The sequence below is a fragment of the Canis lupus genome, chromosome 1 (genome assembly GCF_011100685.1).
Source record: "Canis lupus familiaris isolate Mischka breed German Shepherd chromosome 1, alternate assembly UU_Cfam_GSD_1.0, whole genome shotgun sequence".
NCBI lineage: Eukaryota > Metazoa > Chordata > Mammalia > Carnivora > Canidae > Canis > Canis lupus.
The window spans coordinates 1,073,244-1,100,068 of record NC_049222.1 but is presented as its reverse complement, the minus strand read 5'-3'; the positions used below and the strand labels follow the sequence as shown (position 1 = coordinate 1,100,068).

General features: G+C 62.0%; 1 protein-coding gene and 1 long non-coding RNA gene across 7 annotated transcripts in view; one reads left to right on the top strand and one right to left on the bottom strand.

Moving 5' to 3' along the window:
• Positions 1-1,285: 1,285 nt before the first annotated feature.
• On the bottom strand, positions 1,286-5,091 carry LOC111091898. The gene is made up of 3 exons (XR_005353264.1): positions 4,286-5,091; positions 3,878-3,972; positions 1,286-3,654 (listed from the first exon to the last, which is right to left on the bottom strand). It is a non-coding gene; the product is annotated as an uncharacterized LOC111091898 (long non-coding RNA).
• Positions 5,092-7,501: 2,410 nt separating this feature from the next.
• NFATC1 (nuclear factor of activated T cells 1) overlaps positions 7,502-26,825 on the top strand; it is a 96,083-nt gene continuing 76,759 nt past the window's right edge. For 2 of the 6 annotated variants that reach the window (XM_038525724.1, XM_038525725.1), the window contains exons 1-3: positions 7,504-7,702; positions 11,726-11,814; positions 20,471-21,563. In XM_038525724.1, the coding sequence (XP_038381652.1) occupies positions 7,575-7,702; positions 11,726-11,814; positions 20,471-21,563 (1,310 nt within the window). In that variant the 5' untranslated portion in view covers positions 7,504-7,574. Of the gene's footprint in view, positions 7,703-11,725; positions 11,815-20,470; positions 21,564-26,825 lie in introns of all 6 variants that reach the window. The other 4 variants (XM_038525723.1, XM_038525726.1, XM_038525727.1 and 1 more) reach the window with 4 other exon arrangements.

The window sequence follows — 26,825 nt, the reverse complement described above, 5'->3', positions numbered from 1 at the left end:
TCCACACCGCCTACCTCCTGTGTCCTGGGGGCCTGTTTACCCTTCGCCCACCCCGAAGCAGGGCCCCATCCTGTGTCCAGCCATGGTCGGTTGCCATGTCTTCTGCAGGTGGCTCTCTGCGCCTGGGGCTCCTGCAGCTCTAACCTGACCGAGCAGTGGAGACATTGTCCCCTCCAGCAGGGGACACAGTGCAGGGTAGGCGTCTAGGCCCCGCCAGTTGGGACGCTCCCACCGCACCCTGGCACAGCCCCTGACTGGCTCTCCTCCAGGCCGGCCTCCATGGAGGTGCCTGGGAGCCACGGGCCTGCCCCACGGGCCCAGAGGGAGAGAGCACCCCTCCGTGGGTGCATGAAGCCACATGCACTGTGGGCCTGGCTTCGAGGTCCCTGGGCACAGGGGCAGGTGGGCACGGGTGCCCGGGGTGGGGGCGGCCCCTGGAAGGGAACGACAACCACCTGGTTTCTGCTGGTTCCCCAACAACGCAGTAACACGTGACCGCAGACCCACAGGAATGTCATCCCATCACAGTTCCCCGCAAGGCCCCCTCTGCAAGCTCCAGTAGGGCCATCCGCGTCCCCACCAGGTGCCCAGCCCCTGCTCCTTGTCATGCGACCTTCTCCCTGCAAGTCTCTTCTCTGGCAAGGAGGACCCAGGTCACGTGGCTCGGGACCCGCCTTGATGACCTCCTCTTAATAATCACACCTGCATAGACCCTGTTTCCAAATACGGTCCCGTCCAGGGAGATCTGGGTCAGGACTGCAACACATCTCTTTGGAGGACACAGTCCAACCCAGGACCACGCTGCTCGGAAATGATGAAACATGCTGAGCGACTAGTAGGATGTGATGTGATCGGACACCGCCGCCTCAGTCCCCGCCCGCAGGGCTGAAGACCTGCCTGGCGCCCGTGGGTGTGGACAGGGGCCTCGTGGGTGTGCGGTGGGAGCCATGGGTGTGGGGTGGAGTGGGGGCCCCATGGGTTGGGGGCCCTGCAGGTGTGTGATGGGAGCCATGGGTGTGGGGTGGGGGCCCCGTGGTTTTGGATGGGGGCTCCGTGGGTGTGGGGTGGGCACCCCGTAGGTGTGAGGTAGGGGCCCCATGGGTGTGCAGTGGGAGCCGTGGGTGTGGGGTGGGGTGGGGGCCCCTCAGGTGTGTGACGGGAGCTATAGGTGTGGGGTGGGATGGGGGCCCTCTGGGTGTCGGGTGGGGGCCCCATGGGTGGGGGTTGGGGGTCCGTGAGTGTGGGGTGAGAGCCATGGGTGTGGGTAGGGGCCCCGTGGGTGTGGGGGTGCCCCGTGGGTGTGGGTGGGGTGTTCAGAGGGGCGGCTGCACAGAAGCCACCTGCTGGGGAGCTGCTGACCTGCTCCGGGGAAAGGGCAGGATGTCACTTAAATCAAAAGCAACCCTTTAAAGCCTCTGGGATCTGTCCTAAGGGCAAATGGCAAATGGAACATCCACTGAAGAAAATCCGAGCGCATCCCTAGGGGAGACAAGAGGAGCTGGTGTGGGAACCCAGACCCGCCCCCAGCTCAATAAGCAGACCCCTGCCCAGGCCCAGCGGGGGGCTCCCTCCCGGAGGAACAGGGCTGTGGGCTCCCCACGTTGGTCCCCGGGACCAATGCCAGAGGCCAGACACGGGACCGGGGGTGGCAGTAGACATCACCAAAATAATCCAGCCAGTCACTAAACAAGCAAGTGAGTGACAGTAACCGGCCCCAGATGGGGGGCAGAACCCAAAGTCGCTACAATATATGATCTAAAATGTCCAGTTTCCGATGAACAACTAGGAGGCGTGTGGAGGAGCAGGAAAGCATGACACACGCGTCGGGAAGAAAGCAGGCAGGGAAGCTGCCCGGGATCTGCCAGATGTTGGGCTTCACTGAGGAGGCCCCAGGCTGCCTGGCCACATGCAACAACCGTTGCCTCTGGGGAGGGGACGGACCGATGGCGGTGGTGGTGCGTGAGGGAGGAGTCCCAGTGATGGGTGGAAACAAGAGCAGGTTTACGGGCAGATGGCTCAGAAGGTCAGACACTGAGAGCGGGGGACGAAGAGCAAGGGCGGATATGGGGGCTTGGAGGAACCAGGAGCGCCGGCTGTGGGTGGGCATCCAGGGCTGTGGCCCACGTCACAGTTATCCGGGACACGTGGCGGGTGGGACCTCTCGGCGGAGATAGTGCCGCAGGCGGCGCGTTCCAGGTGCTCAAGGGGAGAATGCACCCACCAACCCAGAATGCTCTCAGCGACAAACCCGTCGTCAGAAATGGGGGGAACGGGGTCTGTCCCAGCACCGCAGAACAGACCCGCTAGACGATGCTCCGCAGGCTGAAAGCAAACGACCCACATGGACGCCAGGGTCCCACCACGACATGGGCTGCCCATAAAGGGGATCACGTCCTTTGACACACACGTGGAACGCTTCTCCTTTCTTCTATAACCAATTTAAAAAGCAACTGTATAAAACAATGTGTCTGCAACATAACGCCAGGCCCGTGATTAAGAGAAATGTGAATACGCATCGCATGTTCGCCAATAACGACACGACGGAAGTAGGGAAATGCATCCCGATGGCAAAGTGATGATATTACAGGGTGTCGTTGGGTTCGTGGCATTAGGACTTATAGCGTATGTGACAGTCTCGTAAGAAACGGAAAGGGAATAACCCCCCAGGACTGGTGTTCACGCCCATCACTGGGGTGAAGCTGCTGTAAATCTCAAGTTGACCGCGATTAAAACGCTACATCAGAAGAGTCACAGGCACCCGGGGGCTCAGTGCACTGAGCATCAGACTCATGACTTGGGCTCAGGTTGTGATCTCAGGGTCCTGGGATCAGCCCTGAGTGGGGCTCCCTGCTCAGCGGGGGTCTGCTTAGGATGCTCCCCCTCTATCCCTCCTCCCCCTGAACGCATGTGCTCAAACTCTCTCTCCTCCTCTCTTTATCTCTCTCAAATAATAAATAAATGAATCTTTTAAAGAAGTAGGCCCTTACCATTTACAAAAAAAAAAAAAAAAAAAAAAAGATGAAGGGAGAACAGAAGGACCAGAAAGACAGGAGAGAAGCAGAAAACAAAAGAGTAAAATGCAGCAGGTGTGAATCCAACTCTACCAATGATGACATTAAATGTAGATCAATCGAAGGAGCCGATCAAAAGGCACATTGTCAAGTGGGCAAAAGCCAAGCCAACAAACAAAAGCCCCACAATCCAACAGGAGACGCTCTGTGGGTTCAAGGAGCAGATGGACTAACGGGGTGGAAAGCGATGAATTGTACAAAGCGCAGCCAGACGGGAGCTGGAGAGGCTTGTACTGATGTCAGACAAGATGGATTTTTACCCCCAAAAAGTGTAATTAGAGATGAAGAGGGGTGTTTGCTAATGAGAAAAGGGAATCCATGAGGAAGATGCAACAGAGCTCGGAAATATGGGAAACAAAGCTGAGGAAAAGAAAATGGAGAGTGGAGCGGCAGTAGCTGGAGACACGAGACCCCACTCTCCACGCGGCTGTGTGCAAACCAGCCAGACCTGGCGCCGTGCGCGGGCACTCCACAGGCAGAGCAGATCCGTGTCCTTTCCAAGGCGATGGAATGTTCTCCGGGCTAGAAGCCAACCGGCAGCTGAGGCCATCACAGTAGGCACAGTAGGCTCCGGGACCAGGACCTGGGCAGGGGAGGGGAGGAGGCTCTGGACTTGGCCACATGCAGGTGGGGAGGGAGGGCTCCATCCTAGGAGGTGGGACCCGGGACAGAGCCTGGCTTCCTGGGCCGGTGGGGCGGGGTGGGGGGCACACAGATGGCGAAGACCCTCAGGTGCCACGCCGAGCAGTCTGCCTTTGTCCGTGATGTCTCTGCAAGGGCCCAGTGCAGGAAGTGGCCTGACTCACTGATGATGGGGGCTTTAGACCTGGTACTGGTGCTGACTGGGTGCCCAGGCCGAGTTCCGGCGGGGCAGCTGATGAGACAAGGCCTCTGCTGTGTCCTAGGGAAAGGGGGGATTGAAGAGATAAGTCTGTAAGTCAATGTGCAGGGTAGACTCTCAGACCCCAAGTTCATGGGTCTCTAAGAATACCTGACACAGGTGTGTAATCAAAGGGAATGCCTTTCTCAGCTCCAGGGAGCTCTGAGATGTCGCCACACTGGTGTTTTAAAAAATCTCAGCAGTTTACTTAAAAGTCCAGAACCCCTCCGTGGTTCTGATTCCTTAATAACGCCGATCTCCGCGCTCGGGCTAGGGGTCAGTTTCCCCAACACACCTGCCTGGGTGCCTCCTCCCTGTGGGTTAGAACCTTCACCTGCTGGGAAGCTCGCACATCTGCCCCTGGGGAGCAGCTGGAGGCTCAGTGTTCCTTCAGGAGGGGGTTCAGTGGCCCCTGGGATGGCTTCCCATATGCATCCGGCAAGAATGGAGCACTCACACTTGACTCGCAGATGTCTGGGGTGAAACTGAGGGGCAAGAAGTGGCACCTGGTTGCCCAGCTGAGTAATAGGAGCAAAGTGGGGAGTGAGACAGTTGCCCAGGAGCCTCTACCCTGCAGCAGTGCCCCAGATGCTCCAGAGGATGGAACATCCCAGCTACCCCATCCCAGGGCAGATGGGGCTCACTCCTGCAGGGCCTGAGCTCTGGGAGGCTCTCCTGACCCCAAGGGTCCCCCAGGGTGGGCGGGGAGCACTCCAACAGGGCCTGAGCTCCGGGGGCCCCCTGACCCACAGCACAGGGCCTGAGCTCCGGTCCCCAACGGCCCACAGCACTGGAACTTGGACACAGAGCCCAGGCTGCGGGATCCCCGTCTGGAGAGGAGCCTGAGTGGGTGGACGTCCAGGGCGCTCCGGGAGCGAGGGTCCAGCGGCCAAAGGGCCTTGGAGAATGGTGAGCTCCTCTGGGTGTATTCGCCCCAATAATCCGCAGAAACAACAGTCACCTAAAAATAGTCTTGTTTTCTGTCCTAAGCTCCTTTTAACTTCGTTAGTCATCACCAGCCCTTAAAATAAAACCCGGGTAGCGTCTCTCGGGCAGCAGCTATAAACACGGCCCAGAGGAGGCTGAGGGCGCGAGGGGCGGAAGGGGCGCAGGGGCCGCGGCCCGGGCCGGACAGGGGCCCGCGGTGGCCACAGGAGCGCCCCAGGCCTACACGGGGGCGCGCGGGCCTTGGAGCCGCCGCTGCCTCCGGAACTCCCTGCGCCCTGGCACGCCGCCACCGTGGGCCCGGCAACGGCATTAAACACAGGGAAACAGAAGGGGATTCCGTCACCGGGCGGGGAAGAAGGAGGGCATTGAGACCAGACAGGAGGGAGCGCTTCGGGACGGGGAGGGGGATGGGGGGAGACGAGGAAGAGGGGGGCGGGGAGGAAGAGGAGGCGAGGAGGGAGGGGAGGGGAGCGGAGGAGGAGGAGAGGAGGGTAGCAGAACAGGAGGAGGGAGGGGGAGAGTTAGGAGATGGGGGGAGGAGGGGCCGGAGGAGCCCCTGGGTCAGGCGGGCTGGGCTCCAGGTTCAGGAGGTCCGGCCGGGCGCGCGTGAGAATGAGTGAGGGGCGGACAGGCGGGCAAGGGGGTCCGCTCATCTTCCTACAACCGCCAGACCTTCCTGCCCCCGCCCCAGGTGCGCCGCTAGCAGCTCCCGCGGCACCACCTGGGGGAGGGCGGGGCGAGGGCGGGGCGGGCCTGGCGCCCCCTGGCGGCCTCCGACGCGGGACGCGCTCCCCCCCCCCCCAGCCTCTGCGTCTGGAGGGCGGGGCCCGCCTGGGGCATCCTGATAGGGTTCCCCCCGGCCTCGGGCATCCTCGTGGGGTCCCCCGGCTTCAGCATCCTCGTGGGGTCCCCTTGTCCTCAGGCATCCTGATGGGATTCCCCCGGTCTCAGGCATCCTCCTGGGGTCTTCCCAGGTTCAGCATCCTCGTGGGGTCCCCCCAGCTTTGGTATCCCCCCGGGTCACCCTCTCCCTGGGCCCAGTTCACCCGCGGGAGCGGATCTACAGGTGGGGACACCTGACCGCCACCCAGACACCCGCGGCGCGCGGCGGCCCCGCCCCTCCACGCCGCCCAGCCCAAGACGTGGGTGGAAAGACGGATTTCAGTTCTGTCCCTGGCGCGCTGGATACCCGCGTAGCCGGCGCTGGTGACGCGGGCACCGCTTCCGCTGGGCTCCGTCCTATTATTAATGTGGTTCCGATTCGCCAGCGCGCCTCAGCCGACGGGTCAAATGTTACCCCCCCGCCCCGGGCCCGGGCCCCGGGCCGTGGGGGCATCCGGGGCATCCACCGGCGTCCTGCAGGCTCTCGGGTACCCGCGACAGACACAACTTCGCTTTTGGGGTTATTTGAAACCGCAATAGATTGATGACTTTTGCACCGCAGACACTTGAGCCGCCCTGACGCTCCGGCCCCTCACCCGAGGCCACCACGAAAACGTGGTCGGGTCCTGGCCGCCGAGCTGCGCAGACGAGACGCAGGCGGGTTGGCGGGGAAAGTGTAAAGTGAACCGGCGGGCGCTGGGGAGGCTTTCCCGAAACCCCTCCCCCGCCGCCTGGAAACCCCAGAGTCGCCCCCCCCCCCCCCGCCTTCCCGGCCGGCGGCGGCTGCGCCCCTGCTCCTCCCCGACCCCCCCGCGAGCGCAGGCAACAGGCAGGCTGGGGCGCTCCGGTATTTACGGAGTAAGAATGACAATAAGTCCACGTCCCGGGACTGCCGTGCAATCTGTTAGTAATTTAGCGGGATGGGAATTTCCTTTCTCGGGCCTGCCAGTGGAAGCGCTTTTCCAAATTTCCACAGCGGGGGAAGCCTGCGATTTTACATAATGACTTCAGCATGCGGGGCTCCTCGGCGGCCCTCGTCTCCGGCTCCCGGCCCCTCCCCCCAGCCGAGTGTGACTCCCTGAGGACGCGGCGGACCCCGGCGTCCCGGCCGGCCCGCGCTCCCTCTGCGCCCGGGTCGCACCCCGCGCGCCCCTGCCCTGCGCGCCCGCGCCCGCCCCCCCGCGCGCCCCCGCGCTCCGCGTGCGCCCCTGCCGCCCCCCGTGCGCCCCCAGCCCGCCCCCCGTGCGCCCAGCGGGCCGGGCGAGCAGCGGCCTGGAGCGGGGAGGGCCGGCGCTCGGAGACTTTTCCTCCGGGCCCTGCGCTGGCTCGGGCGGGGGCGTGATGTCACGGCAGGGAGGGGGCGCGGGAGCGGCCGGGCCGGCGGGGAGGCGGGGAGGTGTTTTCCAGCTTTAAAAAGGCAGGAGGCAGAGCGCGGCCCTGCGTCAGAGCGAGACTTGGAGGACTCCAAACTCGCCGGCACAGTCGCCGCGCCGGATCCCGCGGCCGGGCGAGGGCACCGGGGCGCGGGAGCGCACCCTTCCGAGCCCCGCCACCCGCCAGCAAGCCCGGGCCCCAGGCGCAGCCGGGCCACCCGCGCGCACACCCCCCTGGATGACACTTCTCCGGGGCGCGCGGTGCTGAGCCGGGCCGGGCGCGCGTCCGCCGGGGCAGAGGTCTGCGTTCCCGGGAGAGCCGGCCGGGGCGGCGGCGCCGAGCGCCCGCTCTCCCGCTCTCCCGCTCTCCCGCTCTCCCGCTCTCCTGCGCTCCCGCCCCCCGCCGCCGCCGCCGCGTGGATGCCAAGTACCAGTTTTCCAGTCCCTTTCCAAGTTTCCACTCGGGCCTCCGGCTGCAGTCTGCGGGAGCGGAGAAAGTTTGGGGCCCGCGCCGCCCTCCGGCGGCAGCATGAAGTCGGCGGAGGAAGGTAAGCCGGCGGGTCGCCCCTACCCGGGCCCCCGCGGGTGCCGGGCCGGGGCGGGGGGGGAGCGAGCGGGCCCGGCCGGGGTCCGCCGCCGGGAGGGGTCCGCCGTGGCGAGGGGCGCGCGCGGCACCAACCGGGGAGCGGGGTCCCCCTGGTGTTCCCCGGAGCAGCCCCGGTTCCCAGCGCTCCCTCCTGCCAATAGGTGTCTCCTCTCCCCAGCGCTGCGCGCAGCCCGGCGGCGGACCGTGGCACAGGCTCAGCTCAGGCGCGGGCGGCCGGGACCGGGTGAGGGTAGGGCTCGCTCCACGGTGTCGGTGGGCTCTTTGGGAACGGAGGTGGCCGGTTTCTTCCCCAGTGGGGCAAGGCCACCAGGCGGCTTAGGAGACCAGCCCAGGACGTGAGGTGGGGTCTGCGCCCTTCCCCGCCCCCGCCCCCACCCCACCCCCACCCCGGCGCCGTCATGCTGGTAGCTCCGCCGGCAGAACTCTGGGGCATCGGATGCACAGTGTGGACACAGCCCCTAATTCAATCCATTTTGCAATCTTGCAGCCGGGAGTTGAGTTCAGCTGTAGAAAGTGGCTCAGGACAGTGTGAAAGGGACCCTCGAGTTTCAAGCCGCTTGTTTGTGGTCCCAAAGGTGCCTAAGTGTATGTCCCGAAAACACTCCTGCCTCCGAGTCTGGCCAACGGCCCCGCACGCCTGCCCTCCGCCCTACAGGAGCCAGCACCTGGCCCTGCGGCCTGGAGCTCCTGACGGGGGTGCTCCTGCAGGTGTCTGAGGACAGGCTCCAGCAGGGGCCACCAGCACCCTGAGTAGGGATCAGAACAGCAGATGTGCCCGGGAAATGGGGAGACAGCTTCCCAAACACCTCATCGGCTCCCAAGTATTTTTTTAAATTATTTTAGCAAAGTTGGCAAAGATGCCAGCGTGTAGTGGGGATTCCTCTTTTTATAAGGGCAGACGTCCTTCCAGCACCGTCCCCGGTGGCACCATCCCCTTAGTGGGCCCATGGCCACAGAGCCGCATCCTCCAAGGACTGGCAGCTTTGGGGAGGTACTTGTTGGTGACCCAGATGAGCCCCAGGCAGTACCCTTGATAGAGGGTGCTCAGCCATTTCCTCTGTGTTTTGTATCAGTGAGGGAGGAGGTATGTTTCTCCATCTCATCCCAGTTCAGGAAATATTTCAACATAAGCATCAGGGAGTATTTATGGGACAAGTTCCTGCTGTTAGAGCAATTTTTTAAAAGTGCGCCAAGGGTTTGGTCTTAACTTCTTGGGCACCTTTTTCAAAGTCTGTGCACATGTATTTTTTTTTAACACTGCCTTTAAAAAAATGCGGGTCTTTCAAAGCTCAAATGTCTACTTGAAGAGTCAGTGGTCCATCCCGGAATAATCTTTTTTTTACAAGTAGAAACCCCATCTCTGGGCTGGTGCTGATTCTTCCTGCTTCCTCCTGGTGAGAGTGCGTTGGAAAGGGCCTCTGGGAAGAGGGAGCAGGCCAGGTGCAGTGGTGCCTGGAGACTACGAGGTGACTGGGGGGTATTTCACAGAAGGCTGCCACTAGGCAGCCAGAGAGTGTGATGGAGCTCTTGGCGCAGCCAGGCTGAGGGGATGGGAGACACGGCCTCCTGCAGGTCAGCGCCTGCCTCACTGGGTGTCGGGGGACATGATGTGTCCTCTCCCTGAGGCCTGACTAAGGCATCAGCTGCCCGCGTGAGAGTCTGCGAGATTCCCCGGCACTTCCCTGTGGTTTAATGAGCATCTGGGTTGAAGCTCATTAGCCACTGTTGTTTCTGAAGGCTCTGTGCCTGTTTTTCCGCGTGGAGAATGCAGAGAAATGCAAGGCCTCAATCATAGCCACCCAGCCACCCACTCCAGGGTTGCTCCACACAGAAGGCCCGCGGGCTCTCCAGAGCAGAACAAAGCTCACTCTGTTCTCCCAACACTTAACTTCGTAGCCTTGTTCCCTAATCCAGATTAGAAGAGGCCCTGCTTTATCACACCCTGGGTTGGAGCCCTGTGCACCGTGAACACCCGCAGCCGCTAGGAGGAAGCGCCAAGCTAAACATTTCCATCAGGACAGGAGTGTCTGCTGAATTGGCAAATAGCTCTGAACCATTTACCAGTTGAAAGGCACGGGGTGGGGTGGGGGTGGGGGGTAAGAGGAGCTTTTATAAAACTGGCCTGGCCATCTGGCTCCTGTGCTGAGGGATCTGAAAGTAGGTGGGGGACAGAGCGGGCCTGGGCCTCGTCCCCGTCCCGCCCCGGCCAGGTGGGAACTAAGTGGACACCTGCATGCGGAAGTGCACACCCGCTCTCTCGAACCCTCAAACGAAAAGCTGGCGACTAAACTACATGAGGGCCCATATAAATTTTTGGTGGGGATGAGAGGTGGCAGCGGGGAAAACAACTGGAAAAAGAAAATGAAATGTTGCTTCTCAATAGAAGCAGACTTCGTTTGCCCAAAGGTCAGCAAAAAAAGCTAAGTTAAAACACAACAACCCTCCAACATCCATGTCAAAGTGAGGACTATTATTAGAAACTAAATCAGGCCAAAGTGAACCATAGTTTATCACTGGAGAAAACCAGCCATCTGAAAAGGGGCAGGGGAGACAAGCCTGGGGTGGAGGCACGTGACTTGCAGGTTATTTGCTTGAGGAGGGGGAAGCAGCGCCTGTGGGGCCAGAGGGCCTGCAGGGCAGAGAGGGCAGTGGTGGTAAGCGGCGACTTGCAGACACCAGCTCAGGGCACTCCCTTCTCTCCATGGGAGTTCCCTCCACGGGTGGATCTCAGAGTCCCATGAAGTCCCCTGCAGGTCCACACACGGGGACAGTCAGAGCAGACAGCTGGGAGAGAGGACACACAGTGCCCACATGTCTCTTGCCTTCCGTGTGCGGTGGCCACACTGCCCGGCAGCCCAGCCTGGGATCCAGAGCCCCCTGCTCTCAGCTGTGCAGCTCTGGGTGGACTCCAGGGAGCAGGATGAGTGAGCAGAGGTACCACGGAGGAGAAATGGCGGCAGGTGGCTGCTGGCCTGTAGGGAAGACGGTAGAGCACAAAGGGGCTGCGGTCAGCTGGTCACTATGGGCAGTCAGAGCAGGGGGGAGCACTCAGGATAGGGGGGCTGCACTTTCCCAGCGACAGGGAGGAAAGTGGCCTTCCGGCGGGGCGGCGGGAGCAGAGCAGCCAGGGAAGCAGGCCCTGCTGTCCCTGCACTGCCAGTCGGCCTTGGGCTGGGCGCACCGCCTTGGGCGGTCGTGCATGTTGTAGACTCCGGCAGGGACCCAGACGCTGCATCCTTACCCCAGGGAGGCTCTCGGTTTGGGAGCTTTTTAAAGAACTTTTACAGAAACTCAGTGGGCCGACTCTCTGGGACCTTGTCGTGGTCTTTGCGCCGCATGGTGTCCCGGGCCGCAGGGCCAGCGAGGGTCCCCGCCGCGGGCTCTTGGCCCGCCCCCGCCTCCCCCGGCAGCCTGGGTGCACGCGGACCCCGCCCCGCCCCCGCCCCCTCCCCGACCGGGGCGCACAGGGTCCCCCACCCTCTCCGCCGACCGCGGGGCGCACGCGGGCCCCACCCTCTCCCCAGGCCGCGGCGCGCACAGGACCCCCGGGCGCGGGCGGGGAGCGGGGGACACGGGAGGGCCGCGTGCGCCCGGGCTGCCCGGGGAGTTTATTTAAAACTCGGAAGCCGCGGCCGGCGAGGGCTTGTTTATGTCAACCCGGAAACACTGGGGGGGGGGGGGGGCGGGGGCGGGGGAGGGGCGGGGGCGGGAGTCACGTTACCCCGGGACGCGGCCCGGCGCCCGGCGCAGCGGAGCCCGCGGCGGCGCAACCACAGGTGCCCGCGGCCGGGGCCACGCTCTGGGCCCCGACCCCGACCCCGGCCCCGGCCCCGGCCCCGACCCCCAGCCAGGCCCCGGCCCCGGCCCCCGGACTAGGCCAGGACCCGGGCTGACCCGGCCGGACCTCGACCCCGCGCCCTGCGCCCCGCCCCCTCCGCTGACCCCAGCCCCCCGCCCATCCCAGCATGACGGGGCTGGAGCAGGACCAGGAGTTCGACTTCGACTTCCTTTTCGAGTTTAACCAGAGCGACGAGGGCACCGCCGCTGCCCCAGGTGGGTCCGCGGGGGGCCTGGGGCCGGGAGGGGCCGGCGAGGGGTGCAGGGCCCTCGGGATGCGGGGCTCCGGGGGTGCGGGCCACGGAGGTGCAAGGGGCAGGTAAAGGGGCCCCCCAGGTCAGGGGTTTCAGGGGCGTGTTGGGTTGGGGTGCAGGGCTGGGGGTGTGCAGGGTGAGGGGCACAGGGCCCCGGGGACAGGACTGGGGGGGTGCAGGGACTCTGGGGTACAGGATTGGGGGGTGCAGGGACCCCAGGGAGGGTGGTACAGGGCCAAGAGCACAGTTCTGAGGTGCAGGGTGGTTGGAGTGCAGGAACCCCCAGGGGTACAGGGTCAAAGGATGCAGGGGCCTGGGGTGTAGGGCTCCAGGGGTGCAGGGTATGGGGTGCAGGGCTGGGGGCATGCAGGCTGGGGGGGTACAGGACTCGGGGGGTGCAAGGGCCCTGGTGGTACAGGACTCGGGGGGTGCAGGAGCCCTGGTGGTATAGGACTGGGGGTGTGCAGGGACCCCGGGGGTACAGGACTGGGGGGGTGCAGGGGCTCGGGGAGGGGTACAAGGCCAAGAGCACAGTTCTGAGGTGCAGGGTTGGGGGGTACAGAGGAGGAGTGTTGGATTGGGGTGCAGGAGCCCCAGGGGTAGAGTCAGGGGATGTAGAGGCCTGGGGTGTAGAGCTCCAGGGGTACAGGGTATGGGGTACAGGGCCCCAGAGGATACATGACCAAGAGTATGGTTCGGAGGTGTGTTGTCAGGGTGCAGAGGGGTGGGGGGTGTTAGGTTGGGGTGCAGGGGCCTGGGGCATAGGATCAGGGATGCAGCCCACCCTCAAGAGCGCAAGGGGTCTGGGCCTGGGGTGGGCAGGAACCAGAGTGAAGTCAGAGGGGCTGGCGTGGAGGCGGGGGAGAGGGGGGCAGTGCCCCTGCTGACAGGGGTGCAGGGTAGGGAGGAGGGGTGGGGGTGGCCAGGGCTCAGGGGTGGGGTGTGTGGAGCGCCCCCTGTGGCAGGGCCGGGGGGGGGGGCGGGGGGGGGGTGCGGGCTGGAGTGGCAGTGTGCTGCTTACGCCTGGCCACAGGAGTGTCCAAGGCCTGGGACTTGGCGGCCACAGCGGGACAGGTGGTGCTCAGCCGGCTGTGGCCAGAGGGCAGGGGCCAGGCCCCCCCAGACCTCCACTCCGCCCACCCCCTCCCAGACTCCCAGACGTAGCCCTCGGGGCGCACAGCCTTCTCTTTCATTTTCTCTTCTGTGCAAAAAGGTTTCCGTTAAACAAACAACTGTGGAAACCTTCAGCCCGCAGGAGTGGGTGCTCCCGCGTGGGGCTATGGCTCCTGGGGCACCGGCTGGCGGGCTGGGGGGGGCAGGGACCCCGCTGCAGGGCGCCCGGCCCCCACCCCGTCCTGCCCACGTGGCGCGCAGGGAGGAAGCTGACCGCAGCACACTTGGCACGCACGCGACCGCGTCTGTGATGATTGTATAATATTTTCCATGTCACTCACCACCCCTCTTTTAAAAACTGTAACGTCCTGTTCATTTTTAAAAAATAAACGTTCCAACCAGGCAGAGGCTGCCTGCACTCTGTTCTCTGTACCCCATCTTCGTCTTCTGGGGGGGTCCCCAGCCTCTGCGGTTGGCGGGAGCCCCGGTGATCGCTGGAAGGGGTCGGGAGCAGTGCTCTCTGAGGCCTTCTGGGCTCTCGCTTGGGTCCGGCCACCTGTGGTGCTGCTGGGGAGCCGGCCCTCACATCCTCATCCCTCGGGTTCCATCGATGAGCGGGTCTTTGAGGAGAGGCACGGGGCGAACATGGGGGCCGCGCGGCCGTGAAGGCCGGTCCTGGACGCTCGGGGCCTCGGCCATTTCCGGTCCTTGGGTGCTGCCCTGCTGGAAGGGGCTTCTGCGGCTGGGGTGCCCAGATCCGGGAGGGCCTCACCACCGCCATGTACCCCCCGAATTCAGCTCCAGTAACGTCCTGAGGGCTGCATGGGTGCCCCAGCCCTGCCCCCAGAGGCACACGGCCCCAGACAGCCTCCTGCAGGAAGGCCTCCAGACTGCGCACCTGGGCCTCCGCCCGTACCAGGCTTGGGGGGAAGGGAGGCTACTGGCAGCGTGGAGGAGGATGAGCAGAGAGGGGGCTCTTTCCCGAGTCTTGTGCTAGAAGTGGCTAGAAAACATTCCTTTTTTAACATATTTTTGTGAGAGGTATTCGTGTTTTATTAAGATTATCTTTGAGAAGTGGTTTTAGGCTCGAGAGAGTCGAGAGGAAGATAGGCGAACTCCCCGAGACCCCCTGCCCTGTCCCTAACACCTGCGCAGGGTAAGGCACCTGTTCCTGCCCGACTCGTCTTTATCACCCACAGGCCATGGTGCACATTCGGGCTCGCCCAGGGCCGCCCGCGCATGCTGCGGGATTGCACACGTGTATGGTCGCATGCCCGTCCCTGGGTCACACGGGGTCTGCGTGCTGCCCTGGACCCTCCGTGACCCCCACCCCCCGTCCTCCTCACCCTGCCAGCTCCAGCCACCCCAGGTCTGCACCATCTCCACAGTTCTGCCTTTCCCAGAACGTCCTGGGGTCAGGGTCACCTTCCTCTTGGCCACGTGCCCTCAGGATCCCTCCGCATCACCTCAGGGCCCGTGGGCTTCCTGCTGAGGGCTGACTGTGTCCCTGGGGCGGACGGACCGGGTTTATGGACCTGCCATCTGCTGGGGGCACCTGTGGTTGCTGCCAGGTTTTGACGAGGAGCGAAGCCCCCTGTTCGTGTTCGTAGTGTTTGTAACCGCGTCGTGTCACTAGATATGAGGTGATCAGTTGGGTTCTCCAGCCTTTCAGGGGATGGAAAGGGCTTCACGTTGTTTCTGGAACGAGCCTGGGTATGAACAAGTGACCGAGTGCCTGTGAGTTGGGCCGGGAGGCAGGGTAACAGCCTCATACGTGGCGGCGCAGGGATGCGGACCGACCCCCGCCCACAGCCTGCGAGCTCCCGGGCTCCGCAGCGCCCACCCGCTTGGGGACTGGAGGTCCCTCTTCCCTGAGGGCCCGCCGGGCGTGGTGCTGACCGTGCTTCACGCACAACTGGCCGGCCGCAGGGCTGGACACGAGGTTGTGTGGGGTCCCGCGGCCTCCTTGTGTCCCCAAGGCCGTGGGCCCGTCCCCGAGCCGCGAGCAGGCACCCGGAAGCCGTCCCGGGGCTCTCAGGAAATAGCCGCCTGCGGTGGTGGCCGGGAGGCGGGCGTGGCCCCGCTTCCCACAGGCTGGGGCTCCGGCTCCTCGGCTCCTCGGCTCCTGGCTCGGCTGTCTGCTCTGCTGTCGTCGCCCTGGCAACTCGGAGGAAGTTGGCGGGGCCTCAGGTGGGAGCTGGACGCCGGGGCTGGACGTCGGGGCCGCAGGCAGCACCTCAGGGCCACAAGAAAGGGCTCGTCTCTGGAGGGACTTTGTCCACGCTCAGCACTGGGACGGTGACAGGGGAACCAGGGTGTCCGGGCAGGAGCTCAGGGGCCGCGCTCGGCCTGCGGGGCCTCCGTCCTCTGCGGTTTGTCCCAGGGTTCCAGGCCTGTTCCACCTGGCGGTTATTGTCCCAGGACGCATTAGTCCTGTGTCCTCGTCTGAGTGACACGGTCGCTGAAGACACGCAGATGTTTAATTCCTTAAAAAAATGAGGGTGGCGGCCTGAGGTGACAAATCGTGTGCAGGGGCCGTGGGGACACCCCCAGGGGTGGTGGGAGTGGGTGCCATGGGGACACCCCGAGGGCACCAGGCTGGACCCAGGGCCCTACGAGAGGTAGGTGTGCCTGTTTGTGGGCCGGGCAGTGGGGGTGCTGCCGAGAGGGGCCGTTCTCAGGCCGCAGGTTTCTTGTCCAACGCAGGTCGATGGGCAGCCCCAGCCCCGTGGACTGAGCGCCCCTGGGTGCTGCGCATATACGGCGCCCGCAGCGAGCTCCAGGCCTGGAGTGTGTTTCAAGTTGTGGTTTTGTTTTGTTTCCACTCCCTGGGAAATGACCATCCCACTGCCTGGTGGCTCTCGGTGCCCCCGGCAAGGATGGACCGGCTGTCGTGGCTCCTGGGCTTCAATGTCCAGCTTTGTGTCTGTGGTTCGAGGCCAGCACGTGCCCCAGAGGAGAGGCTGGGTGGGACCGGCTCAGTGGGTGGACCCGAAGGGAGCTCACCTGGTGCACCTGCTGGTATGAGTGGAACAGTGTGGGGAGGCCCAGGCACTGTCAGTGCCAGGAGAAAGGATGCGGGTATACCTTCTCCTAGTTGATGAGAAATGACAAAATTGGTTCTGAAATAAATTTTCTGAGAACGAGATGAAACCCTTGTGCCAAGTGTGCTGTGAATTAGCCCAAGGGATGCCAAGGGGTAGCGGCCTAGGTGCTACCTGCATCCTGTGTCCCCGAAGTGCCCATCCTCGTGGCCCCAGGCGCCTTGCCCGGGTAGACATCTGGGAACCAAGACATGCAGGTTGTGTTTTCAGGGGGATGAACAGGATTTAGTATCGTCCATGCAGGAAACCTTTGGAGTAATGCTCGCCGAGGTCAGGGCGGTTTCTCTTGTACTCGCCTCTCAGGGACAGTCCTCGGCCCTCAGCCCTCGGCCTGGCAAGCAGCCGTCCCGAGGAGCGTGACCCTCATGGACGCTGAGTGTTTTCCAGCTCCTGGTAGGATGGAAGTCAGCCGGAGCATCTCAGGACTGTTAGGGAAGGTACCGGAAATCAAATCATTCCATGTGAGTGTGGTGCTTCCCATAGTGAAAGGTTTTGGATTTGAAAACAGTTTAGGTGGTTAATGAAACCAAACCAGTTGCGGGGGGGGGGGAGTGGAAGGAGCCCTCCCCCTGCCCCCTCCCATAGCGCCCAGGCCCAGGGCCGAGCTGGGATGTCCCCGTGCACGTGTGTTTGTTCTAGAACATGGACCTTTATCACTCGACAGCCCCCGTCGTTTGTAGTGAAGTTCAGGCATTTAAGGCTTTCAGTTTGTAATTTGTTTAATTAAGGAAAAGTCATGCTTTAGGTGGGTTTTTTGTTTTTAAATAGAAGCTTTATGTTTTTTTTTTTCTTGTCTCCTGGAATCGTGATTATTGACAGACTGGTTTATGTCAGGGCCGTGTCAGGATCCTCTGGGTGTCAGAGCCCTTCTTCTCATGCACCCTGCCTCTTCCAGACCCCAGGTCAGACCTGCCTCAGTCTGCCAGTCCCCCAGGCCCCCCCCCACCAGCCTCAGCGCCCTGAGCAGTCAGCCTCAGGTCGGGGCACCCGGAGCGTGGCGGGGGGGCGGGGGAAGGGGAGAGGCCCCCAGACCTACCTCATTGACTCTGCGAGGATTTGTTTTCCAAATCTTGAGATTACCTTCCTGCCAACAATCGTTACTGGACCCATGGGGTCAGCTCGCGCTCTCCCTCTCTCTCACGCTCTTGCTATCTCTCTCTCTCTCCTGATTATCAGTTCTTCAACCAGCTCCCACTCCCAGCGCAGGGCTCAAACTCCCGACCCCGAGATCAAGAGCTGCAGGCTCTTCTGACAGAGCAAGCCAGGTGCCCCATCTCTTAAAACAAGTTGTAGACACCTGTGATACCAACTGGGCCGGGACACAGGGGTGGCCCAGGGACGTCCTGGACTCCTCGCAGGCAGGGCCTGTGACACGCTCTAACCCTTGTGATGGTGCCTGACATTCCTGTCAACCTTGACTGCGAGCTTTCATGCCACAGGTGATTTCTGTCTGAGAGGGAAGCTTGCTGCTGGCGAGAGGCTAGGTCATGTGCGTCTCTCTGTGTGCTCCGCCCCGGAGCATGTTCCCCACCAGCATGGGCCAGGCCCAGGGCCCTCATGCATCTGGGAGCGTTTGGCCCGGTTGTCCCTGTGGTGAGGACGTCGCCACCTCCAGGTCGGGCCTGGGGGGCAGTTAGGCCTGAGCCCACAGGTCGGCCACTCGCTTCCTTGCTTCCTCATGGCTGCTTGGAGACACGCTCAGAGAAAGGACCACCCCTGGTGTCCGTGGCACAGGGTTCTTGGGGCACTGGCATGTCCACCCCCAGAGCCTAGGCAGAGCTGAGATGCGGGAGGTGGCACCCTGCTCCTTTCTCGGGGGCCCCAGAAAGTGCCCACCTGGATCAACGAGGGGCCAGCAGGGGGGTGATGGGTGCGTGGGGTGCGGACATGGAACCGGGGGGAGGGGGCAGCAACGACCCGGGGTCATGGATGCATAGGTGGAGCTGGAGATGGCCAGAGGGTGTGTGCAGCCTGTGCAGGTGCTTGGGCAGCGCGTGTCCTGGGTGCCACAGCACAGGGGGAGGCGGAGTCCACCGCCGGCGGTGAACCAGAAGCTGGGGTGGAGGGGGGCCCCCCACTCTTTACACTGTGTGATTGTGTGACACAGTACATTTATGGGTTGAAGTCTAAGTGTGAAGATTGTGCCCACCTAAGCGTGCAAAACGAACTCTGTCAGTCATTTGACGGTGATGGTCGTTGTGCGCAGATGGGTACAGTGCGCACTCACCGACTCGCTCCCTGCGCTGGTCGAACAGGTCTACCTCCGCAGGTGTGTCATGGCCCCGTCCCGACATGTGTGCTTGTACACGTGTGTCTCATGCATGTGGGGGCACATGGAGACGTGTCATGTACATGTGCAGAAGTATGAATAATACAGGCAAAGTACCGTGCGTGTGGCTAAAGCGAGCCATCTGTTGAGGCAACTCTCAGACGGATCACGGGGGATGGTGATGAGCACTCACTCCCCTGTAGCTCCTGACGGATCCTGTGTGCCCCTCAGCCCTCTCCACCCTGCGGATCGCTTGGGGCACTCGCCTCCCCCCGCAGGCCTGGCCCCCACTGCCCCCTGGGTCCCCGTGGACCACTTCTGCTGGGGCACCTGTGCAGCAGCTTGGCAGGTCCAGCTGTGGGAGATGTGCCTTGGGAGGGGGGGCCCTGGGACCCGCAGCCCCCGCACTGCCTCTTCTGAGGATCCCTGACCTCCTCTGGGAACTTCCTTTTCTGGGTTTTTCACTCCTTGTTTGATTTTTACAAAGATTATAGCTTTAAACTTTTGGTTGCAGTTGTGTATTGAGGGTGTTGGTGAGCATGTAAGGGTGCGAAGAGGTGGTGGTAAGCGCCGGCAAGCATGGGAGGGGGTCCCAGGGGCAGGTCCCCCTGGGCCCAGCACCACCTCCTGTCCCAGGGAAATGGAAACAGGGGTGGGGGGGTGGGGGAGGGTGCTGGGCCTTCCCAGCTCCTCACTGCACTCCATGGGAGCAGGTGGGCGGTGCTGACAGGACACGGGCCACGGGCCCCTGGGTGCATGAGCTGTAGGCTCATGCAGGCACAGCCATCCTGACGCAGCCCTTCCTGGGCAGGGCTCCCCAGGCCATCTGGTACTGGAGCCAAGCATCTGGAAGGCTGATGCCCTCGGCGGGGGTGGGGGTGGGGGGCTGTGCGCTCTTTGCAGCACCTGGGGGGCCTGGAGGAGCAGAGGCCATCCAGGGAGCACTCAGGTCTGGGGGCCCCCAAGCAGTAAAAACAGGGACTTGGTGATTCCAAGGACAGAGAGCCTGCACGACCAGGGAGTGGTCGAATGGCTCTTGGAAATAACGGCGGGCAGAGACCCCCTGTATTTGGGGTGCTCAGCCCCTTTCTGTCCCCAAACATAGTGGAGTGTGAGCCCATACTTGGGGACCCTCATTGCCCAGCAGTGCTGGCGCGGGCAGGTTCCTGCCCAGAAGGGCAGCAGTGTCATGGGACTGGGGCCTCCCGCAGCGCACTAAACCAGGCCCGGTGTATGGTTTCCAGGCATGCACTTCCATTATTTAGAGACCTCGGAAGACTCCTCCCAGTGCACGGCACTGACGTACCAAGGTGTTATTAGGTGTCTTTTCAAATAGGAAATCTAGAAATGTGGCTTTTCTGGTAAAAATTCTAATTATGGCAGTAATGATTTTTTTTTAAACATACCTTATAGAGGTTATAATTAGCATGTAACGATTCTTAAATCTTGCTGTGCATTGATGTTCTAGGCTTTTTTTTTTTTTTTTTTTTTTTGAAACTGGGATCACTAGGCCATGAACTAGCATCAGAATTTACATGAGAGCGACCCCAAAACCTGTGCTTCTATCTGGTCCTTGAGGTGTTTTCTTTGTAGCAAGTGGTTAAGGCACCTTGTCAGTGATGAGGTTATTAAATCTCTTTAAATGTCCGGGTTCCTGTAGCTGGAACTCACCCATCCCTCTACCCGTCCACCCCTCCACCCACCCACTCACCCGTCTATCCACCCACGGGCCCATCCATCCGTCTGTCCACCTATTTGTCAGGCACAGGCTTAGGCTCTGAAGACAGCCATGAAGGCAAGTACACTAAGGCAGGCAAAGTTAGTTTATCCTGGTCAGAGATGGTGGATGTCAGTGATGCTACATGTTGAAGAAGAGATAACCCAGGGAGGATAACACCGGCTGCGGCTGGGGACTGAGATCTGGGCAGGCAGTCTTTGAGTAGAGGGAGGTCGGTGGGAGCCCGCGGCGGCGTGGGGGCGATGGGAGCCCGAGCACCAGCAGCAGGGGAGGGAGGGTGGACCAGGACAAGCTGGGACCCGCTGGCCTGTCGGTGCCGCTGGGCTCATGGAGCAGTGCGTGTCCTTTTTGGTGACTGGCCCCTCACGCCATCTTCCCTTCTGCCCGTTTGCAGAGCACTACAGTTATGCACCGTCGAGCATCAGCTCTGTTCTGCCTCCTGGCCCGGCTCACCCATCACTGCCAGCTCCGTGCCACGACCTGCAGACCTCGGGCCCGGGCATGCCAGCTCCTGCGGCCAGCCAGCCCCCGGGCTATGGTGGGGCTGTGGACACCGGGCCCTCCAGCTACTTCCTGTCCTCCGGCCACATCCGGCCCAATGGGGCCCCTGCCCTGGAGAGTCCTCGCATCGAGATCACCTCGTACCTGGGCATGCACCACAGTAACAGCCAGTTCTTCCACGACGTGGAGGTGGAAGACGTCCTTCCCAGCTCCAAGCGGCCCTCCTCCACAGCCACCCTGAACCTGCCCAACCTGGAGGCCTACCGGGACCCCTCGTGCCTCAGCCCGGCCAGCAGCCTGTCCTCACGCAGCTGCAACTCAGAGGCCTCATCCTATGAGTCTAACTTCTCCTACCCCTACGCGTCCCCACAGACGTCCCCATGGCAGTCGCCCTGTGTGTCCCCCAAGACCACGGACCCTGAGGAGGCTTTCCCCCGGGGCCTGGGGGCCTGCGGCCTGCTCAGCTCCCCCAGACACTCGCCCTCCACCTCGCCCCGCACCAGCATCACGGAGGAGAGCTGGTTGGGGGCCCGCACGTCCCGGCCCTCGTCCCCCTGCAACAAGAGGAAGTACGGCCTCAACGGCCGGCAGCTGTCCTGCTCCCCACACCACTCACCCACGCCGTCCCCGCACAGCTCACCACGGGTCAGCATCACTGATGACACCTGGCTGGGCAACAGCACGCAGTACACCAGCTCGGCCATCGTGGCTGCCATCAACGCCCTCACCACCGACAACAGCCTGGAGCTGGACGGCGTCCCTGTGAAGGCACGCAAGACCGCCCCAGACCACTGCCCCTCCGTGGCCCTCAAAGTGGAGCCAGCTGGTGAGGATCTGGGGACCACGCCGCCCACAGCCGAGTTCCTGCCCGAAGAGTTCACATCTTTCCAACATATCCGCAAGGGTGCCTTCTGTGACCAGTACCTGTCGGTGCCGCAGCACCCATACCAGTGGGCCAGGCCCAGGTCCCCAACGTCATTTGCCAGGTGAGCAGGGACGGAGCTTGCAGGGGGCCGCAGGGGGTGGAGGTCCCCACCAGGCTGCCAGGGGGGCCGCGTCGTTCTGGGGCCCCTGCCACCTGTGCGTGCTCAGGGCATCGCATCCCCTGGCTTTCGGGGCATCCTTCCCTCTGCCATCGTGTTGCGGCGTCCCCTCCTCGTGTGTGTGTCCAAACCTGCTGTCTCTGAGGACACCCTGAAGACCTGGTGTTCACCAGTAATGCCCTTGCAGGTCCTGTGTCCTAACTAGGCCATGTTCTCAGTGCTGGGGGAGGACTCCAGTGCGTGGATGAGGGGGGAACCCGTTGGCCCCTAATGAGGGCTCACATGCACATGCACGCAGGCTTCTGTTTTGTTTGTTTGTTTTTTAACAAAACCAAATGCCCCTCCTCCTGTGTTTGCCTCCACCGCTCAACTGCTTCCTTTGTCCCGCCTAATTGCTGCCACCAGCACACATGCAGATGGGGCCTCTGCTCAGCAATTCCCCTGGAGCGCAAACCCGGTCCCCGTGGGCAGCCCTGCCCGCGATCGCAGCACAACACGGCCACCTGGTCCCTGGGGATGGCACGCGCTCCCCGCTGGCTGACGATGGAGGGCTCATGCGGGCCCCGAGCGCCAGGCTCGGGTTGTTGTTTCTTTCCGGCGGAGTATGGCTGCTGCCCCTCCACCGGGTGCACTTATCCAGCCTACTGTTTTTATTTTTAACTAAACAGCTTTCCCAACAGGTGGGCCTCTAATGACCCCTGGCACAGGCTTTCTGCTCCAGGATTTTTATCAGGCATGAAAATGTGCCTCCCGTGGCAGGGTGCAGCCATGGCGTGTCGGCTGTGCCCCCCTCCCCCGGGACGCACACGCAGCTGCACACATGCTTCTGTGTGCTGTCGAGTGTCGTGGACTCGGCATTTGATTTCCCGGCCCTTTTTGTTGGTGGTGCCAATGGAAGCAGCTCCAGGAAATCAGCCCCACCGGTTCCCACTCAGGCACTCCCTACACCGTGTGCTGGGCTCCGCTCTGAGCTAGGGCATGCGATGCGGGGGCAGCAGCGGGGGTGGGAGGTGGTAGTTGAGTTGTAGTTTTGGGCAAAGCCAACTAAACCTTGTGAGAGTTTGTGGCAAAAAAAAAAAAAAAAAACACGTGAATCTGAGCAGTGGGCCGGTGAAGCCCCCTTTCTGGCAGAACAACATGTGTACTCAGAGCCACTTAAAAAAAAAACAAGCAGCACTGATTTTTCTTGACCTGTGTTAAGATGTGTCCACATCCCTGTCCCAACATCGACTTTCCATACTCAGCTCCGGAAGCTACTGTGCTCAGAGTTATCATCAAAACAAGTGTGTCTCACCATCTGGCTCTAATTCATAAACGGGAACTTAAAAACCCATTTGGAGGCATTTAAAAAACTTAAAGATTTGTTTATGCCCTTATACTGTCTTTATAATTTTTTTAAAGATTTCATTTATTTATTAGAGCGAGAGAATAAGCAGGCAAACAGAAGGAGGGGCAGAGGGAGAGGGAGAAGCAGACCCCCCGCTGGGCAGGGAGCTCGTCCTGAGACTCGATCCCAGGACCCTGAAGTCATGACCTGAGCTGAAGGCTCCACTGACGGAGCCACCCAGGCACCCCCTCTCTTAATAATTTTCAAGTAAAAGTAAGAATATTCCTAAAGTAACTAACTACCTGACGCACACAGGCTGACGCAGTGCCGGTTATGACTGCCGGCGTTTTCATGGCCCATGAGGGCCGTGGTCACCCATACCAGGACCCCCTGGACTCCGGGGTCAAGACACAGGTTGTAAGGTGACCGTGGCCTGGGGAAAGTGTGACCGTGCCGGTCGCCCTGGGTGTTGGTCCACACTCGGGCTGCGTCGTGATGCCACAGGCCGGGCCGTTGTGGACACCAGTTTCCCACGGGCAGAGGTCATGGCGCTGGTGGGTTGGCCCCTTCCAAGGCCTGTCCCCGGGGCTTAGGGATGGCTGCTGTGTTTCTTCTCTGCTGCATCCGTGTCCAGAAGTCCCCTGCTGACAAGGACACTGTTACTGGGCCAGGGCCCACCTGGTGACCTCGCTCTAACTCGACCCGGCATCCACATACAGTCGCATTCGGAGGTCCCAGGTTTGAGACTCCAACCCTTGAATTTTGGCGACTCAGTTCAGCCCAAACCCCCAGCTTTGCATCCGCCAAGACGGCAGGATGCTTTCACAGCAGCCCCAGTACCACCTCCTCTGAGAGGCTCGCAGGGCGCCTGTGGGAACTCGGGTTCCCCTGGTGGTCCCAGGCCCTGGGTGCAGACCACAGGCGCCTGACTCCGCTCAGGGCTTTGGCAGCCGTTGCCTGGTCCTGGGGTCTCCCCGCGAGCTCCTGGGGGTCCGACATTCCTGTGCGCTCAGTGAACAAACAAAGCCCTAGGGCCCCCCGCTGCCTCGGGGGTTGGACGCTGACCTTTCCCCCTGTTTCGGTTCCACACAAAATGTGTTTCCTGGTCCCTCGTGCCAGCGCCGCGCGGTCCTGTGTGCTGGTGCCCAGGGCAGCAGGGGCCCCGTGGGAGGGGCTGCCCCACCAGGCTTCCTGCCCCGTCCCGCCAGTGCCTGGGGCATCAGCAGGGTCTCCGGGTGCAGCCCCAGGGCCGGGTTTTTAACACCCTCTAAAACTGGGTGGAGACTTTGTCACAAACCTGCTGTTCCTGTCACTGGATGCACTTTGACATCCGTCCTACCGGGAAAAGGAGATGATTTTTAATGACAGTGTGCAGCGCTAGCCTTTCCCAGAACTTGGGGTGCTGTGGGGTCTTTTCCCTTTGGGGTCTTTTTGTCCACATGGCCTCACGGTGACCCCTCTGTGCAGGGCGTCCTATGGCCTGCAGCAATCAGAGAGGAAAGGTCACCCTTGCTGCAGCTAAAGACATAATGACAGCATTTGATAGGACTTCATAGTTCTATAGTTCAAATTTGTTTTAGAATTTAACAGGATGATACCTCTGTTCCTAAAGTGTGGGAAATGCACAGAAATCGCAGTGATGTACTGGAGTCACTACCCCGCCAAACCAGAGTCATAAGCTCTCTAGTTTAAGCGTTTTCAGAAAGGAGCTTTCTATGGTGATGATGATACACCAGTGGTAACAACCAGCTTCCCAGGTCAGTCTTCACCCCACTGCTGAGGCAGCTGGTGTGTGTTGGGGGGGGAGGCTGTGAGGCTGGGGGTGGGGGGTGGACCTGTGTGCAGGGGGGAGGCTGTGAGGCTGGGGGTGGGGGTGGGCGCGTGTGCAGGGGGAGGCTGGGGATGGGTGTGTGTGCAGGGAGGAGGTTGGGAGTCTGGGGGTGGACATGTGTGCAGCGGGAGGCTGTGAGGCTGGGGGTGGGCACATGTGCAGGGGGCGGCTGTGAGGCTGGGGATGGGCACATGTGCACTGCTTGCCACAGGAGGACATGGTGAGAAAGCCTGAGCTCTGAATCCCTGCACAGGGACAGACGTCTCCTGCCCATGTGGCTCCTTCTGGCTCAGAGCTCATGGCTGAGCCTTGGGGGCCCTGAATGTGTCCTGACCTGATGGCTGTGGCTCAGTGAGTGGGCGTGGGAGGCAGGGAGGCCAGGAGGCTTCTTCTCAACCTCCCTGGTGCTTTTCCCAGGATGTGTGTGCAGGATGTGACCCCAGGTCTCCCTTTGACGTGAGGTTGTGAGCGTCCATTATTAACTGAGGAAGGAGCAAGGGACACGTCCTTGAGTGTTCCTGGGGACGGGAATAGCTTGAGTCCTGACATTAAGTCAAACCACTGAGATGGGAAACGTGGCTCCTTTCACAGACTGATCCAAGTGTGGGAATTACCATGGAGGCGGACCCGCACTGCCTCGGCCTGCTCACGCCCACCCTGTGTGCACAGGCGCCTGGCTGTGTCAGGAGCCCTGGCTGGGGGGACACGCCCGCAGATGTGGGGGGGGTTGTGACCACAGACCCACCAGGGTGGGTGTCTACTCGGAGGCTTTCCTCTGAGGATAGCACATGGAAGGGGTGACACACAGGATTGGGCTGCTTAGCCTCAGGATGGGCAGTGCCCGGTGGGCCATCTCCCTTAGGCTGTGGGGCAGGTGTGTTTCCGGGTGAGGCCGCGGTCCCAAGAAAGCAAGGCAGGTAGAGACGTCCACATCTACACTGAAAGAGTAAGAAGCTCTGAGGCCCGTAGGGCCGTGGCCGAGAGCAGCCTAATCCCTGGAGGACTCTGGGCTCTGGGACCCGGTGGGCCAGGGCCCGCATGTTGGCCTGCCCTTCGTCCCAGGGCCCCGAGCTCCTCCTCTTCCAGGTGGGGGTGTGCATTCTCGTCAAGAGGGCGGTGGGTGTGGGGCCGTGGTGGGGCCACAGAGGACGTAGGGTGCAGTCACTGCCTCTCATGTCACTGGTGGAAAAGGGGCAAGGGCCACAGCAGGAGCATGGAGGCCCTGGGACCCCTTGGGGCTGGGGAGGCAGCCATGGGCACGGGGTTTCCTGTGGCTGCAGCACAGGGGCTCTGCCCCAACTGCAAGTGTCAGGGTCCCTGCAGCCTGGGGAGCAGGAGCCTCACTTGGATGCATCCCCATAGATGATTTTGAGTCATATCCTGAACCACTGAGTTTGCTTTAAACTTCATGTTAGAAAAAGAACGGTTCTGACAAGTGAATATGCGGGCTTTGGTGCAGTCCCTGTGGGAACCACGTGGATCAGGTGACCTTGGTGCTATCTGGGCCGTCCCAGCGCCTGCGTGGAGGCTCGGCTTCACACCTCCTTTCTGCTCCGTACGGCTGCGTGGACTTGGAGTCTGAGCACCTGCATGTCCATGACCTGTCTGTGGCAGTGCTGTCTGCATGCAGGCCTGGGTGCTCCACAAGCTCACTGTGGGGGATGGGAGGCAGCGCTCAGGGCTCCGGAGGGCAGTTCTGGATGTGCAGGCTCCTGCCCCATGGGGGACAGCCGGTGGAGCAGTGCAGGGTCCCCCCGGAACGTCCCCCTCCGGCCACGCAGCCCCGCCTCGGCCCTGACCCCTGGTTCCCCACCGCCTGCCGTGTCTGCACATTCCAGGCCCTGGCGGAGGCCCGAGGTGACAACACAGTGGGGCACAGAGTGTCTTGGGTGAGGCTGGAGCCCGCCTGGGGTGAGCCTGGGTTTCTGGACAAAGAAGCTCCTGCTCCCTGTCTCACTGAGCCGCCCGCCCAATTGAACTGTAGGGAACGTCTGGGGTTCGTGCATCTAGCTGTAGGGAGGAGGGGTCTGCACTGTTCTGGAGGGCA